Source organism: Apium graveolens, chromosome 4 (assembly GCF_009905375.1).
Source record: "Apium graveolens cultivar Ventura chromosome 4, ASM990537v1, whole genome shotgun sequence".
NCBI lineage: Eukaryota > Viridiplantae > Streptophyta > Magnoliopsida > Apiales > Apiaceae > Apium > Apium graveolens.
The window spans coordinates 308,768,564-308,786,043 of record NC_133650.1 but is presented as its reverse complement, the minus strand read 5'-3'; the positions used below and the strand labels follow the sequence as shown (position 1 = coordinate 308,786,043).

General features: G+C 34.4%; 1 protein-coding gene across 3 annotated transcripts; it reads right to left on the bottom strand.

Annotated features, from left to right (window-relative positions):
* Positions 1-606: 606 nt before the first annotated feature.
* On the bottom strand, positions 607-13,338 carry LOC141721649 (uncharacterized). Of its 3 annotated transcripts, none has more exons than XM_074524648.1 (11): positions 13,018-13,338; positions 12,123-12,285; positions 11,418-11,618; positions 11,198-11,320; positions 10,100-10,137; positions 9,898-10,027; positions 3,347-8,800; positions 2,912-3,040; positions 2,660-2,755; positions 2,430-2,572; positions 607-1,196 (listed from the first exon to the last, which is right to left on the bottom strand). In XM_074524648.1, the coding sequence occupies exons 2-11, from the start codon at positions 12,198-12,200 to the stop codon at positions 920-922; spliced, it is 6,669 nt and encodes a 2,222-aa protein (XP_074380749.1). In that variant the 5' UTR covers positions 12,201-12,285; positions 13,018-13,338; the 3' UTR covers positions 607-919. The 3 variants fall into 3 exon arrangements, with proteins under 3 accessions (XP_074380749.1, XP_074380750.1, XP_074380751.1); XM_074524649.1 differs by lacking the exon at positions 13,018-13,338 and adding an exon at positions 12,604-12,827; XM_074524650.1 differs by lacking the exons at positions 10,100-10,137; positions 13,018-13,338 and having other exon boundaries at positions 12,123-12,280.
* Between the last annotated feature and the right edge of the window lie 4,142 nt (positions 13,339-17,480).

Below are 17,480 nucleotides of genomic sequence, written 5' to 3'. Positions count from 1 at the left end.
CCGAGGCAGTGAAATGAGGCAGTGAAATGGCCACCATTGTGACTGCTTTTAGAGCATATACACCCATGAAAAGTTTTGATTAATCAATTCATTGATAAAATTGATGGAGTCAATTACTGTTCATAATAAATCAACTTTTTAACTTAAATTTTATGCAGCCATATGGCTCAATCAATTCATGAATTACTATTTGCTGGACTTAAAAAAGGATTTTCAGAAGAGAGAATGGAAGAAAGAGATAGACAAAATCTTAAAATACTACTAAAAATAGGTTAGTTTTGGTGTAAATAGTAATTGAAGTCCGTTGATGACTCCATCAAAAATCAAAGGAGAGCTTGATGAATTGATGGAGTCGATTTACTCCCGATGCATAAAGATTATGTTAAACTCCATTGATTCATTTCATGAATCAAAGTTTTGATCTCCCCGGTGCATATGCTCTTATACCTCCTGAACTAAAGCATGTCGCTTAAGTGTTGTTTATATTGGTTCACATGATTTGCAAATTATTGCGTGAGCCCGTGAGGTTGCGGACCCAAAAGTAGCGGCTACGGGTTCACTACAATAATAATTAAAAAAAAAGATCGAGGAGCAACGAGGACACAATTGATAAACATATAATATAATAATAATAATAATAAACAGTATCTATACATCTGAATTTTGAGTAGGGAAAAAGATAAATTAAAGATATCGGAATCTACAAAAGTACATGTCCGGAAGGATACAACATTCCGGCCAGAAAGATAGGAATACTGTCTTGGTCTATGGTGTCTCGCGTCAGAGCTTCAAGACTGGTTTATCAGGAGATTACCAGCAGATGAAGTGATGTTGATTTACAGAGATAATATACATCTAGGAGGGAGAGCATTAACACTATGTAACAGAAGAAACAGACCGATGAGGTTGTGAAGCGGACTTATTGGTCCCAGAGGGTGTCGGAGGATGAGCGATTCAAGTAGCCAGGTTTCTTGGGTGTGCGAATATTTCTCAGTGTCATGGTGAGTTTTTGTCTCTCGCCTTCTACCTCAGCAAATTGAAGGCTTAGGTCAGAGTAACGGTCATGCATCTCTTTCAGTTCCGTCTCTACACTTGCATACTTGGCCTTGAGTTCCAGCATCTCCTTGATCAGTTCGTTAATGTCTTTAAAGCTTTTAAGGACCGCTTCTTCATCACTGTGTTGCTTGAGGAATGAACTAAAAGCCAGGCAGAAAAAAAACCATTAAATTTTACAAGCAGTTGGAATCAATAACAAAGATTTCTATGCAGAACTTGGGAGTTTGCTAAATAGCTTAGTCTATCACTCTATAGTTTGATTAATTTTTGGGGTGATTGAGTACAACAAGCACTTCGTACATGAGCTCCAAATAGTATAAATTTGAACGGAAAGTTACCAGAGTTTGCTAAATAGTAACAGATGCTTAAAATTTCTGTGGAAGGTCAAATTCAAACTCAAATTCCATGAAAATAATATTCTGCCATACCAAGTTCTTTTATCTTTGTTGAACCTCCAAATTCAGTTTACACCACTGAGCTTATGAAAGGCTAATGACTAGCTCAAAAAGCATGAATGCACAAAACCAACACAAATCGATCAAACTACAGAAGTGATTTATACTGTTCCATTCCCCCGTAATGTTAAGTTTCTAGTCATTCAAAATATTATAAGTTGCTGTAAAACAAAGAGTTATTTGCAAAATGCATCCCCATGATTTGGCCCAAATTCGTTTTTTACCTATACTTTATATAACTACACTTTGCATCCCCTAACTATTTTTGGCGCGACAAATTGCACCCTTTTCGTTAATTTTGTTAAAATTCTCAGGGGTATTTTAGGAAATTAAAATATTTAATTATTTTTAAATCTTTAATTAAGGTTTTTAACCCTCTAAACGATACATTCTGAAAAAAAATTAAAGAATGAAAGTTGTAGGGAATGAAAAGATCTTCCTGAAATAAAAAGGTTCAAAACTGAAATATTCTTTTTTATAATTCTTTTTAATAAATTCATTAAGTATAGATTTAATTTAATTTTGGCTTTGTAAAATTTTTGATAATTTTTTAATGTTATTATTTTGAAAAGATTTTTTCGTTCTCTACAACTTCCGTTCTTTAAATTTTTTTGAAAAGTATCATTTAGAGGGTCAAAAAGCTTAAATAATAATATAATTATAGTTAAATATTTTAATTTCCTAAAATACCCCTGAGAATTTTAACAAATTTAACGAAAAGGGTGCAATTTGTCGCGCTAAAAATAATTAGGGGATGCAAAGTGCAGTTATATAAAGAATAGGTAAAAAACGCATTTTGGCCAAATCAGGGGATGCATTTTGCAAATAACTCTAAAACAAACATATGAAATGTGGCAGCATACACATGAGTATTGCAAGAACAAAGATCAAGTTTGTGAGGAAGAGTGGTCGACCTACCTCTGGATATGCAAGCTTGATGTCTTCTTTGCCCTTAGTGCCTCTGCGAGCTCAATTTCTAAGGCAAGTACCCGTTCTAGAGCATTACCGCTTTCCAAACAATTATGAAACCAAGGAAACATGCTTTCCAGATCTTGATTTGCCTATGACCAAAAGTTGTGAGAAATATAAAGTAGAGATTCTAGACTTATGCGGTACAACATTATAAAAAGAGTTTTGGCACAAAATACCTTGTGTAAATGCATGAGTTCACTTTGTAAATCTTGAACGTATGGGTCATGATTAGCCTGTGAAATATGGGAGTTTTCATTCTTCATCCTCTCTAACTGCAAGAAAACATTGATTAATGTAGTGGACTCCTGAAATGTCACACGTTATCCAACAACAGCTTGTATCTCATTTTTGCACATGCATTAAACTAATATATACTTTAAAGGAAATTAACCAGTTGCCTCCTTCCCCTCATAATGCAAGATAAGTACCTCTTCGTGAAGGTGGTCTATGCTAGACTTCAAAGTTTCAGCTCGGAAATTCTGATTAACAGCAATATCCTTGGATATACTGGGTGACAACTTTCCTTCTTCTGAAAGAAGACCTTTGGATTCTAGAACCTGCAGTGTTGTAAAATGTATAAAAAAATCTGTAGACAGAGAAGTTGCAATGCATGTAGAAAGGAAGAACCAAATTCAGGGATGAACTAAGATAAATATTTCTCACTGCAGTATTCTGCAGTAATTTTGATTCACAGCAATATGGTTTCGGTATCCTAGCATTTTAAGTGATAAACACAGTATAAATTGTTTATTCACAAATCACATGCATAATAGTTAACACTAAACATATTAACCAGTTCCAAATTATTATATCATCAAATATCACTTTAAACACTCAGAAAACGGCAATCAAAAGGTTATTACCTGGATGGCTTGCCCATTATTAGGTGAAACTGAATTTTTAGCTTTCTTAACTTGAACCAAGCTTGTATCAAGAATTTGTTCACTATCCATGTGGCTATTGCGGTCAAAGTACTCAGAGGAAAGCTTTAAAGATGAATCTCCATTTGAAACATCAGTAGTGGATGATACAGAGCTTGACTTACCATTACTTACATTGCTAGATATGCTCTTGATTGTGTCCACAGCAACTTCGTCTTGGATATCAATGGAACTTACAGAATTCTCCAGATGTTCTTTTCTCAATGCAAGTTCAGCTGTTATTATAGATTTCTCCTCCACACATTCACGCAAAGATAATTCAAGTTTTTCTTTTTCTTCCTTGCAGCATTCAAGGCTTAATATTGCACAGTCCAATTCAGTCTGTATTCTATCATAAGCATTAGTTTTTTCACGCTTATCAGAGAATACTGATTGTAATTGGGCCTCCAACTCCAAGACCTTAATTGACAGCTCTTCGTTTCTCTTCAAGTGAGAGGCTTCAGTTTTCTTCCTGTCTTCAAGTTCATTAACAACATCTTGTAATTTCCATAGCATCTCCTCCCCGTGCTTTTTAGAAATTGAAATCTGCTGCCTTAGCTCTTGAAGCTTGGTTTCATATTGTTCTTTAATGAAAGCAATACGCAGGGACTCTTGTACAGCAAAAGATGGCCCTTCAGGTCCTTTTTTCTCACGAGCCAAGAGACATTCAGCTTCAGCTTTGTCTTTAAGCTCCTTCAAATGAACAGACAAGTTTTTGAATTCTTCTGTTCTAAGGATCTGTTCAGACAGCTTTCTGGTAATGTCATCAATCTGATTCTGCAACTTGAAGGATTCAATATTAGATTTTTCCATCAGGGCTATGTGACCTTTCTGTTCATCTAATATCTCTCTGAAAACAATCATTTCAATTTCTTTTTCAGCATTACAGAATATCAATTCACAAATCTCCTCCTCAGCTGTCTGCAGCTTGTCTTTGAGTTCTTTGTGCACTCTTGCATCCTGATTAAGTTCAGCCTCCAAAGTAACCGACTTTCTTTTGAATTCCTCAAGCTGAGGCATTAAAACACTAATAGACTCCGACAGGACCCGGTTTTCAGTAACAGATGCTTCTAACTCAGATCTTAGGCAGTGGACAGATGCCATCAACTCTGCATTTTCATTACTTAGATGAGTTTCACTTGTAAGACTATGCTTTAACTGTGACTCTATATCAAAATTTGTTTTTTGAAGCTCTACATGCTGCCCCTTGGACTGTTCAAGTTGCAGCACAAGGTCCTCAATCAGGCTTTCATACTGGGTTTTGACGAAAGTGAGTGTAACTTCTGCCGCTAATACATGCTCATGAATTTCTGCTAACTGACAACTCAGGCCTGTAGGATGAGAAGACTCCTCTTGAAAATCCTTATGCTGCACTGAAAGATTATTTTGGGACCTTTTGATATCAAGGTTAGAAGGCAATTGCCGCAAGTTTACCATTTTGGCATCCAGACTCTCAAAGCAACGCAACTTGTCCTGTGCCTCATCTAATTGAGAAGTAATTTCCACAACTGTACACTCCAGTTTCTCCTTCAGACCTGTTTCAACAAGCAAATTGTCCTGCAGACACTTTAAACTTTCTTTCACCCTAGCAACATAAGATTCAAGCTTCACAGAGTCCTCAATCTTTTCCTCTAAAGACAATTTAAGATCTTGCTTCTCCTGTTTCAGCTCCGAAATGGTCGTCTTGCTACTTTTAAGTTCGAAAACCGCAACCTCTAATTCATCCCGGAAGCCCTTTTCAACATTCAGTTCATTTTTCAAACAACTCACTACTTCATTCAAACTATTAAGCTCAGATGATTGCTTAGCAGATTTCTCAGTTTCAGCCTCCAGCAACATCACAAGGCCCTTCTTGTCTTGCATTAACTCATCAATGATTGCTTTGCTTCTTTCAATTTCTGTGACTGTATCTTCTAGTTTGTCCCGGAAGCCTTTTTCAACCTGCAATTCATCTTGCAAACATCTTAAACTTTTTTTCATAATGTCAAGATCAGCTGCAAGGTTGAGTGACTCCCTAGTTTTACTATCTAACAGAACTGTGAGATCTTGCTTCTCTTGTAATAACTCGTCAATAGTTATCTTACTCCTCTCAAGATCAGCAACTGTACCTTCCAGCTTGTCTCTGAAACCCTTTTCAACAATCAAATCGTCTTCCAGAGATTTCAAACTTTCTTTCAGGCTATTAAGATCACATTTAAGCTTAACAGATTCCTTGGACGTACTTTCTAACAACATTGTAAGATCTTGCTTCTCCTGTTTCAATTCACCAATTGTCATCTTGCTCCTCTCAAGATCTCCAATTGTACTTTCCAGTTTGTCTTTTACGCCTTCATGAACAAGAAAATCATCTTGCAGAAATTTGTAACTTTGCTTTACATTATCAAGGTCAGAAGCGAGATCGACAGATTCTTTGGTCTTCTTTTCTAACAAATCTGTAAGATCAGTCCTCTCCTGTACTATCCCGGCTATGGTCATCTTGCAAATATCATATTCTGCAACTGTACCTTCTAGCTTGTGTCTGATGCCTTTTTCAGCGTGCAAATCATCCTGCACACATCTTAGACTGTCTTTTGCACTATCAAGATCAGATGCAAGCTTAAAAGATTCCTCAATTTTAGCCTGTAACAAAATTTCAAGTTCTTGATTTTCCCGTGTTAACTCCGCAACAATCATCTTACACCTTTCAAGTTCCTCAGCAGTACTTCCCAAACCCAAGATTTCTTGACTAAATTCTTGGTGTTTAAAAGCAAGTTCTTGCAACTGAAGTTCAACATGAGCAAGATCTGCAAAAAGCTCTTCATTTTGCTGAGCATTATTTTGTTCAGCCTCCGCACTGGAATGAAATTTGCTAGCAACAGATTCAAATTTCACCTGAAGCTTTCCGACCAGTGTGTTAGACACATCTAGTTTAGCCTCTATGTCCTCTATGTCATGCTTGAACTTCTGTTTCATGCCAATAATTTCTGATCTGACATTGTTTACAGACATGTTAGCCATTTGCCTTTCATCCTGCAGATCTTTCTTTTCTTCTGTGAGTTGAATTATCCTTTTACATGCATTAAGCTGGGTCACTTCCAATTTCATGATGATGTCATAAAAGTCTTTCAACTCAGAATCCTGAAAAGAAAGATCACAAGACAGCGATTGTCCACTTGATTGCAGCTCAGAGGATGCCAACAAACTAGCCAACTTATCTTGCAGAGACATGATATTACTTTTTAGATTTTTCTTCAAAACAACAGACTCACTATATCTATCATTGAGAGTTTTCAACTGTAAGTTCAAGGAGGATACCTCACTTCGAAGCTTTTCATTTTCAGTTGCTTCCTGTTTTAATAAATTTTCAAGCTCTGATTTTTCAGCCGAACAAGTCACATATTTACTCTGATAACTTTTATATTCCTTTATCAGTAATTCACACTCCATAATCTGCTCTCTGAGATGACAATTTTCCATCGAAAGACTCTCTAACTTCGCTTCTGTAATTTGACTTCGTAGAAGCATGTCACTACTTTTGGAAATGCTGATAGCTTTGTAGTTGTTCAGTGCATGAATTTCATCCATTGCCATTTGCAACTTTCCCATCAAAATATCTTCAGACTCAATTCTAACTTCTAATTTCTGTGCAATTCCATCCATTTCCTCCTTCATTAACCTTATTTTACTAATGGCTTCAAACAACGTTTCTTTAAGAGTTTTTGAGAAGATATCCAGGTATACATTTGTCGAATGTATTTCACAGCGCTCTTCTTCAACCTTTTGGTAAATGTCTTCTTGCAAAATCAATGATTTTTTCATGTCCCCTACAAGAATATCACCACCCAGGAATTGTTTCTCTAATCTAGGACTTTGATTTATACACTTCGAGAGTTTGGCTACACCAGATTCCTCAACATTCTGCAATATATCTGTGTATCCATCAAAGCATTGCTGTGATGTTTCACAGAAAGCTTGCTTCATGAGGTTCTCATTAGTTTCAAACATTGACAAAACCTGGAAGGAAAGCAGTTCAAGGTCCTTCTGCAGTTGATCCACTGCTATTGAGTAATTCAAGCGTGTTCTTTTAAGTGCGGCTTCTGATGCTACAACCCTTCTTTGAAGTTCGTTATTAAGAGAATCCAGCTCCTGTCTTTCCTCGGAAAATTTAATGATCTTTTCGGTCATGTCTTTCTGCATTGACTCCATTTCAGCATTATTAGTTGAAATAGTGTACATACAGATCGAATGCTCACCTCTAAGGTTCTGTAATTCTCCTAAAAGTTGCTTTTGATTTTCCTCAAGCTCCTGGACAAGAGATTCGTAGTAGCACTCCATCTGGTCCATTTTTCTTGCAAGACTTTCTTTTTCAATTTTGGACTCGTCCAACTCCCGTACAAGCTCCAAAACTTTAAGTTCTATTGCATCAGTAGCAACTCGTGATTCAGAGTCTTGAGATACTAGGTTGGGTAAACTTACATATTGAAGCACATTTTCTGGATGATACAGCTCAACATCAAACCCAGTTCCTGATACGAACTGTTTATTATTATGTAAATTCATTGTTCCAAAATTATCAATAGCAGCATGATTTGATGATACTGAAGATACAGCTCCTGTACCATGTCTGATATCCTGTAAAATAATAAAAAGCTCCTGCAAATCTGAGTGAAGGAAGCTAAAATCCCTTTCATCAAAACCAAGGTATGCTTTTCTTTGGACGTCTTTCATCTTATCCTCCAAAACTGAAAGTCCCTTTACCCATTTGACCTGCTTATCTTGCAAAATATGATCCTGCTGCTCACATTGACTTGATTCCTTACTAGCAAATGAAGAGGTCAAATTCTGGCTTTTAAGTCGTTCCACGTCATTTTTAAATTTTGAACACTCTGATTTCAGCAGAATAACCTCTTTTGCCAGCTCTTCACCAGAAGCAATCTCAGCCACAAGATTAGAAGCAAACTTTTGTGTTTCTTTACCCAATGCATCAGCATAACACCGCAAAGAGCTTACTTCCATCTTAAGCTCTTGAACAGAAGATTCAGCCACCTCCAAACTCCCTCTAAGCTTACTGTTCTCCTCGTATGCAATTGCTAAGCCGTGGTCCATGGAATAGTCAGAACCCCATCTTTGGACCCAATCACTCCTACCTTGGGCTAGAAATTGATGATCAGATGTATCACCTTTCTCCTTCTTAGGGCTTTGATAATGGGGAAGTCCATTTATATCACCAGATACAGTACTCTTAAGACTATCAATTTCATGTGTGCTTGAGCAATCATTCTTTTCAGCATAAAAACTTTCTGAAGTATTGGATGAGCCATCATAACCAGCACCAGAGTCTGCAGATTCTTCACGTAAACCTTGTCCATGTGACGGAAACTCGATAGATTGTGGTCTGGCTTTCGCTTTTGTATGTGCCTGATACAAATAAAGCCAAAGAAAGAATGAAGAATTATACTGAGCATCAGTGAATGAGGGTATATAATATGAGCAAATTCAATCAAAAACATTGAACAAAAACTATAACAATGCTGAGGCACATTTGGTCACTGAAGATTGTATATTTCTCAGCTGGCACGTATTCTCAGCTGCACTCTACAGATATCTGTCAGAAGTGCAACTGCAGCAAAGATGAAAATGTCTAAAGAGTTGTGAATCTTTAGAGTCATTAGAGACGTATATTTGAAGTACATAGACATCAGAAAATGTGCTGCATTTCAACATCCAGAATAAAATACATAGCTCAGTTCTTCTACAGATGTCCTATATGCTTGTATTCCATGCTTTACGATTATTCTTACTACCTCTGTTCTTATTACTTGTCTATTAACTTTTTTCGAGCATTTTAGGCGAATCAAAGACATGGCTCTGAAATCATTGTTTGTATAATTCTATTTAATTAGTAAAAAATTAAATCTTAATTCAGAATAAAATTTATGTCTGCATGTTTTTGTTTGCCATAAATGCGTGAAAAGTCAAATGGACGAATTTGTGTGATCATCTGCGTACATTTATCTATATACAGGAAGTACAAGAATAGATGAACAAATCATATCGCAAATATAATGTATACACACACACACACATTTTCAAAAAATTGTAGTTGGACATGCTTAAATTTTAAACGCTGTGTTAATACTTGACTAAAGAAATTCGCAAATTATTATTCTAGAAATTCTGGACAAGTGTTCCATTGTAAGCTACTAAGCTGTGTAGTACTATACTCAGTCCAGCACCACAACTACATGAGATCCAGGTCAATCAGATTACGCGCAGTTGTGATAATCACTTTTGTCAGAGTACATACAAATATTAAAGGCATTCATTAAATTTATTTATCTTAGCATTCAGTATATACAGAGCAATTCAGCAGTTACTCCTAAACTCTGGAATTTCGATGTTGTTCAGGAAAACAAAGTCATCAACCTGTAATTTTGCATTACATGTTTTTAAAATTCTGCTTACTGTTTAATTACAAATGAAAAGAAATTACACACAGAAATAAATAATCAAACCTTGTCCATCTGATCACTGGTAGTTGCATCTAAAGACGATACACTATTAGCACCAGAATCATCAATCATATTTGAGTCAGATCCCATCTGCAAACCCCTCTCGCGGTGTTCCCTCTGCTGCTCAAATTCTCTGCCAGCAAATAACTATTAATTTAATTCCTGTCATGAGTAAAGTATGCAGCTTAAAATAACCATGTAATACCTGAACCCAGTTTTTGATGTTAGCAGCTGGACTGTTACCTGGCACCAAATAGTGATAATCAACTAAGGAACTACGAACACTAGTTCATCACTAAGAAATTGGTAAATTACTATAACTAGCCATTCAAAAAGGATGAACCCAATTTTAAAGTAAATCAACATACTATATTTGAAAAGAACTTCTTCCATGTCGGTTAAGTATATTTTCAGGTGTATATAATGAGAGCAATTCTATAACTCAAACCCAACCCAAGTATTATTAACAATAATAATAAACAAAAATAGTGATTAAATGAATAAAATTAACAAAAACAAATAACAGCATGCAATCTGAGGTCTTGGAGCCACATATAACCTTAGGTAGGTTGCAATTTTCGTGGGACATTCTATTCTTACTATAGAGACTAAAATCAAGATTTAAAATAACATTGTGAACATAGAAACGGAATTGGGTTTTAAACCATTCCAAAACTAGATGACGAATCAATTGGCTGAAAAGCTTACTGAAAACTGCGGACGGTTATATAGCATAAACTGAACTGATTATAAGAATCTTGGTTGTAACTTTATTCTTTCTCTTTTATTAAAAAACTAAAAGGTATAACTCGGCATATAATGAAGCTCTACAGAATCTAATACACACATCTCTAATATGTTCTATGAATTTGAAAATTGGATTACCTAAAGCAGCCTATAAACTGGCCTAGTTAGCTGAATTGGTTATTTACATCAGCTACATGAAAGGGCCCTTTTTACGTTGACATTTATGTATGTGCGCACGCATAGCTTATCTGTGTCTGAATGATTCCAGTTAATTACCACCTAAATACATATACTTTTGTATGTATCAAATGGTAGACACATGCAGACTTGACCAGAAAGCTGTTGGGGCACTAACAATAAATCTCTTAATTATTTTCCTGCAAATCGCTATTGCACATGTTGCATTGACATATTTTCTGATAAACAAGTACAATGCAACTTAAAGTAGCAATCTGAATAGAGTTGTAACTTAATAGTATGACAAGAGAGCCTGCTTTGCTTATAATTGCTAAGAAATTAACTAATCCAGAATTACCCATCAAAACTTGTCACTCACATGCAATATGGCTCCAGAGTTGCATCCATTAAGAGGCATTGCAACAGAAGAAGGTTTTGATGCATCTGCATAATCAGCAAGGTTGATAGTAGCCTCGCCAAAGATGCTAGCCCGTGATGAACCCTGAGGTCAAACTACTTATGATGAATAACTAGCCTCGAGTACTTAGGATTCATCAATATAATCATAACAAACAAAAAAAAGTACAGAGTCACTGCACCATGGAGACAATAAGTTTGTAAAGCTTCTCATCATATTTTTTGGTTTTTGTGTCCTGAATAAGCCTTGTAGTTTCATAGATTGGATCTCCCCATTTGCATGCTCCATTTCTCACATTTGCTTTGCTCGTCTTCGCAGATGTCTTCCCCGATTCAGTGGGAACAAAAGATATGAACAACTTATCCCATCCACTTAATGGAATCTGCAAAGCACAGACTTCTTAATATAAACATCAAGAAAATAAATCACTTCATGAGTGTGTATATGCTCAATAACACACATACGAAGGATTACACGTATGCACACTCATATCATGCTACATTCATATTGTCCGCTTTGTGTATTACATTTTTTTATCCAAATGTGACAGAGTCAGAAGCAATATATATAGTCAATTTACATGGGTGGATATCAACGTTTTCAGTTTGAAATGCTCGATTGCAATCTTTACCTAAATTTCTCAGTATACCAGTCTCAAGGTCTTCCAATATTCTTAAGCATTTATGATATATCTTGGTTTGGTATACGTTTATGCATCAAAATGAAAGCAGATATAATTATCAGTATGAAGACCTCATTTGTAGATCTTTTTTAACTACATTACAAATTTTCATGAAGTATATGTTTTTTAACATATAATATACATGTGTCAGCATTAACATGTTCATGGAGGAGCCAAACTTAGCATTAGGAAGAGCAAACATACATGTGTAGCATTAAATTGTAGCCTAAAGACCACTTTTACTTTCGTCGTCTCCGGCTTCCACTTGCTGATCCTCGACATTACTGCAGAACCAAATCTAACATTGGCTGGTAGTCTTTAAGCTTCCGTTACGTCCTAGCCCATACATAAAACTCAGCAATCCGATCTTCAACATTAAAACTTAGAATTAACATGGTTCCTTCATCACGATCCAAACAGCTCAGCAAACTCAGAGATAATGAGTAAAAGTAGAAACTAGCATTCTTAATTGTAATCTTAAACAACCGCAACCAAAGCAATTTCTAAACCAGAGCACATTGTGTAAACTAATTCAGATTTGATTAAATAACGCAAAAAATACACCCCCAAATATTTGCATATACTTCATCAGTAGTAACAGAAGAGCGAATCAAATACGAAAACTCAGCAACATTAGTGTTGCGAGAAATACGGACATTCAACCCAAATTCGTTGCATAACATACCTTTACTGAAATTAAGCTATCAGATCAGAAACAAAACCCGAACAAAACGCAAGAATTCCAATCCCTAAAGTAGTAATACAACACTAAAGCAATCGAAAAGTAACAATCGAAAAATGAGAATAAATCGAAAAATGCGAATCTGAAACTCAAAACTAGAGGGGAATGTAGTCCCCAAAAGTAAAAGGAGACCAAAACGTTGAGACACTAAAGTAGTGTTTTCTGTTTATTGTTTTTTTTGCTTGTTTAAAACGTCAAAATTAAATAAACATAAATATTAGTATATAATAAGGTAGGCAATTATTTTACAATGTAAGACCAAGTGAAGAGAGGTCTCAATTAAAATCAGATGCAAACAGTACTGAGCTATATACAATGTGTGCGTGTAATGAAGGGAGATGTGGAGTAATCACTTACCTAATTGTGGATCTGAGAGAGGGAGAGAGAGAGAGAGAGAGAGAGAGAGAGAGAGAGAGAGAGAGAGAGAGAGAGAGACCAGAATTGGGGGGAAATGTGTGTGAGAGAGAAATAGAGAGAGAGAGAGAGAGAGAGAGAGAGAGAGAGAGAGAGAGAGAGAGAGAGAAGGTGTAGCGTAGAAAGGGAGTAAGATTAAGAGATTAATTAGGGGTTTGGTTTGAAATTAATATGCATACACACTGTTACTCTACTGGCACAGATCGAGTGGGAAAGTGATTGTGTGTGTGTGCTTAGGTGAGAAAGATGAGACATGCCGCCAAATCCTGTGATTGTTTTGTATTGTCCGCTTAATTAATTGTTTTTCCTTCCTTTAATTACATTGTTATTATTTGTGTACGGGAAAAATTCAAAATATTTAATCATAAATTTTGTTTTGGGTGAAAAACCAAAATAACCATTTTTAAATAATAATCGCCCAAAATACTCACCAAAATTTTAAGCTGTCCAAAATACCCATCATATACTCCATTTTCAGTGGAGTATCCGGTGGATACTCCAGTGACATGGGAGTATCAGGATGATACTCCTTTGTCAGTGGAGTATCCACCCATATACTCCTTTGTCAATGGAGTATCCACCCATATACTCCTTTGCCAGTGGAGTATCATCTAAAATTTTAAAATTTTAATTTTATTTTTTAAAAATATTTTATTAAAAAAATTAAAAGTGATACTCCACTGGGAAAGGAGTATCAAGACTGATACTCCACTGGTAAAGGAGTATCCGGACTGATACTCCACTGACAGAGGAGTATCTGCCATGATACTCTACTGATAAAGGAGTATCATCCTGATACTCCATTGAAATTGGCGTATTATCCTGATACTCCAGTATCGGTGGAGTATCTAGTGGGTATTTTAGGCACCTTTTTCCAGAATGGGTATTTTGGGCAAAAGGACATCTAAAAAGAGGTATTTTGGTCATTTTTTCTTTTGTTTTCTGCTGATCTTGTTTCTCGGTCCTTGATTTTAATTAAAAGAAGATTATTCAAAATTATTGAGAAAAGGCACCAAATTTTATAATTTGGACGAAATGTTCCAAATATCACAATTTTTTTTTACAAATAGAGAAAATTTTCATTAAATTGAATATAATACAGCCGGAACAAACCCCCAACTGTCGATACAACCAGATGATAAAACAAATAACATACTAAAATCAATTAGATGATTTGTTTCCTGATCGTTTAACACATAGAATTTAAAAATTCATGAAGCTAAAAACGAAATCAAAAACATCCCAAGCGATCCAAATTGCACCGACATTTCTGAAAATAACATCACAAATGACTATATCACGTAAAAATTATGGTTAGCTCAATGTTCAGAAACAACAATCGCATAAAATAAAATTGGGGAAGCGGCACCCCAGCTATCCACATGCCGAACACCAGCTATAGACATGCCGAAGGCACCCCAGTTATCTACATGCCGGATAACAGCTATAGACATGCTGAAAGTGTAAAGCCATAAAAGATAACAATCTTTGGTTGTGAAAGGTGAGCTCTTGCAATAATCACCACCATCCCAGATTCGATACAAGTTTTGCAGATCACCAAAAATATCAGCAACTTCATCCTCAATCGATCCAATACCAGATTAACCCGACTAAGCAAAAACATAACAAACACTCCAAAAGTAGAGACAAACACACACTCCAAGAGGAGAGACACACAAATACCCAAAAAAAATGGGTTTTATTGAAAATAGATCAACGGGAATAAAAAAAAATGAAGAGATTGGGGTTTTTCACCGATTTTCTCGATTTACTTGAAAATAAACAAATCCTAGGAGAGGGGAGAGAGGAGGGAGGCGGCGCCTAAGTTACTTTCTTACGCTCGGTAAATATCACAATTTTATTAAAAGACAGTTGATGTTATTACTTTAACATGGGATTAAATGACGTAAAGGTCACTTATCTCAAGCTCAATTTACAAGTGGGTTATTAAATTTAAACTAATTGTAATTAAATGACTAAACTAATTAAAATTTACAGTCGGATTACTGCCGCTAGAAAACGTAAAAATGGTATGTAATGCTGATATGACTTGTCAAGAGCTAAAATATTATCCCACATAGATCCAACTCGTAAATGGGTCATTTAACTCAAAAAATTTGTAATCAAGTTATTAAATTATTTGTTTATTATATTTTTTCAATTAATAACTTGTTTCAGTTATAAGATAATATTATTAATTAATATTATGAGAATAATAATATATTTGACATAAATAATTAACAGATAAATTTTACTAATAATTAATTGTTTTTCCTTCCTTTAATTACATAATTTACATTGTTATTATTGGTGTACGGGAAAAATTCAAAATATTTAATCATGAATTTTGTTTTCTGCTGATCTTCTTTCTCAGTCCTTGATTTTAATTAAAAGAAGATAATACAAAATTATTGAGAAAAGACACCAAATTTTATAATTTGGACGAAATATTCCAAATATCACAATTTTATTAAAAAGAAGTTGATGTTATTACTTTAACATAGGATTAAATGACGTAAATGTCACTTATCTCAAGCTCAATTTACAAGTGGGTTATTAAATTTAAAATAATTATAATTAAATGACTAAACTAATTAAAACTTTCAGTCGGATTAATCCGCCGCTAGAAAACGTAAAAATGATATGTAATGTTGATATGACTCATCGAGAGTTAAAATATTATCAACATAGATCCCACTTGTAAATGGGTCATTTAACTCAAAAAATTTGTAATCAAGTTATTAAATTATCTGTTTATTATATTTTTTTCAATTAATAACTTGTTTCAGTTATAAGATAATATTATTAATTAATATTATGAGAATAATAATATATTTGACATAAATAATTAAAAGATAAATTTTACTAATAATAATTTACGGCGGTAAAATTGTTAAGAGAATTAAGATCATATACATGAATTTTGTGGCTGGAATTAAATTGCAAGTTATCAACTACGCAATAATTGCACTTGAGAAAGAAAAAAGTAAAATTTACGTTATTTTATGGGTAGAAATAAATTGTAGGTTATCTACTCGGAAATAATTTTTTTAATTATCCGATTAATCACTATAAATTATTAAAAATTAATAATAATTTTATCATTATTATTTTATCTATTTTTTTAATTTGTTTTAATAAAAGATAAACTCTAAAAAAATATTATTTTTTTTATAAAATTTGATTTAGTATTATTAAATTAAAATTAAGACTATGATTTTATATATAAATTATAGTTTATTTTTAACTTTGTTAAATGATTATGAAATATATTTTTTATGCCGAATAACTAAATTGTAAGTTTTTCGAGTTGGATAACCTATTTGCAAGTCGGACATAAGTTTAATGATTTTTTTTTAGCCTTTTAGTTCACACTAGATATACACAAAAAATCTGAATCTGAAAAGCCCGTTCAATCTAATTAGAAAAAAATCCGGTAAAAATCTGATCCGAAAAAAGTCCAGCCCGGTCAAATCCAACTCGCGGGCCTTAACAAACCACATATTTTTCATAAAAATTCAGTCCTGCCCGATTCGGTAAAAGTCCGGATTTAAACCCGAATCGAATTTAGGCCCGATCCGGACAAAATACGACTCGATCCGGATAAAAGCACGGCCTGGCCCGATCGGACCCGTTAAAAGCCCGGATTTTATTTTTTTAAAAAAATTGAATTGACCATTTGAAAAATTATGCCTTGTCCAAATTTATTTTATAATTGAATATAATTTTAAATAAAAACCCTAAATTTCTAATAAACTTTTTAGTAAATTGATAGCTACATAATTTTTACTTATATATGAGCACCTTTTATTAATATTAAGATCGAATTACCGAGATTTAAATTTGAATTTCTAAATTATTCTAAGATATAATATGAATAATTTGTTCTAAATTCTAATCAAGAGTGCGTACATATAAATAAAAGTTTAAACTTACAAATAAAATAAAAAAATACGAAAATCATATATTATTACTAAAAAAATTAAAAAAATTAATATTAAAATTATTTAAAAAAATCTCGCGGCCCAGCCCAATCTGTTGGCCTAAACGAACCTAGTTATTTTTAACGAAATCCTTCCCGGCCCAACCCGACCCAATTTAAAAAAAAACGATCCGACCCGTTCAAAAAATTTGGATTTTATAAAGCCCGGCTCGAATCCGGCCCGATCCAATTTTTGTGCATCTCTAGTTCGCACATCATTGCTTACGTGGCAAGTGACGCAGAGCTGATAAAAAAAAATATTTAACGGATCTTCGTTAAAGTCAAACTGAACTTAAATGAAGTGTAAGCTTTTTATTTTTAGTGACAGGAATGCAAGGTTTAATTGGTTCAATTACTCGTCCAGCAACGGGCAATCTCGGGAGCTCCGACATTAGCAATAGCTTTATCGTACTCTTCAAATTTT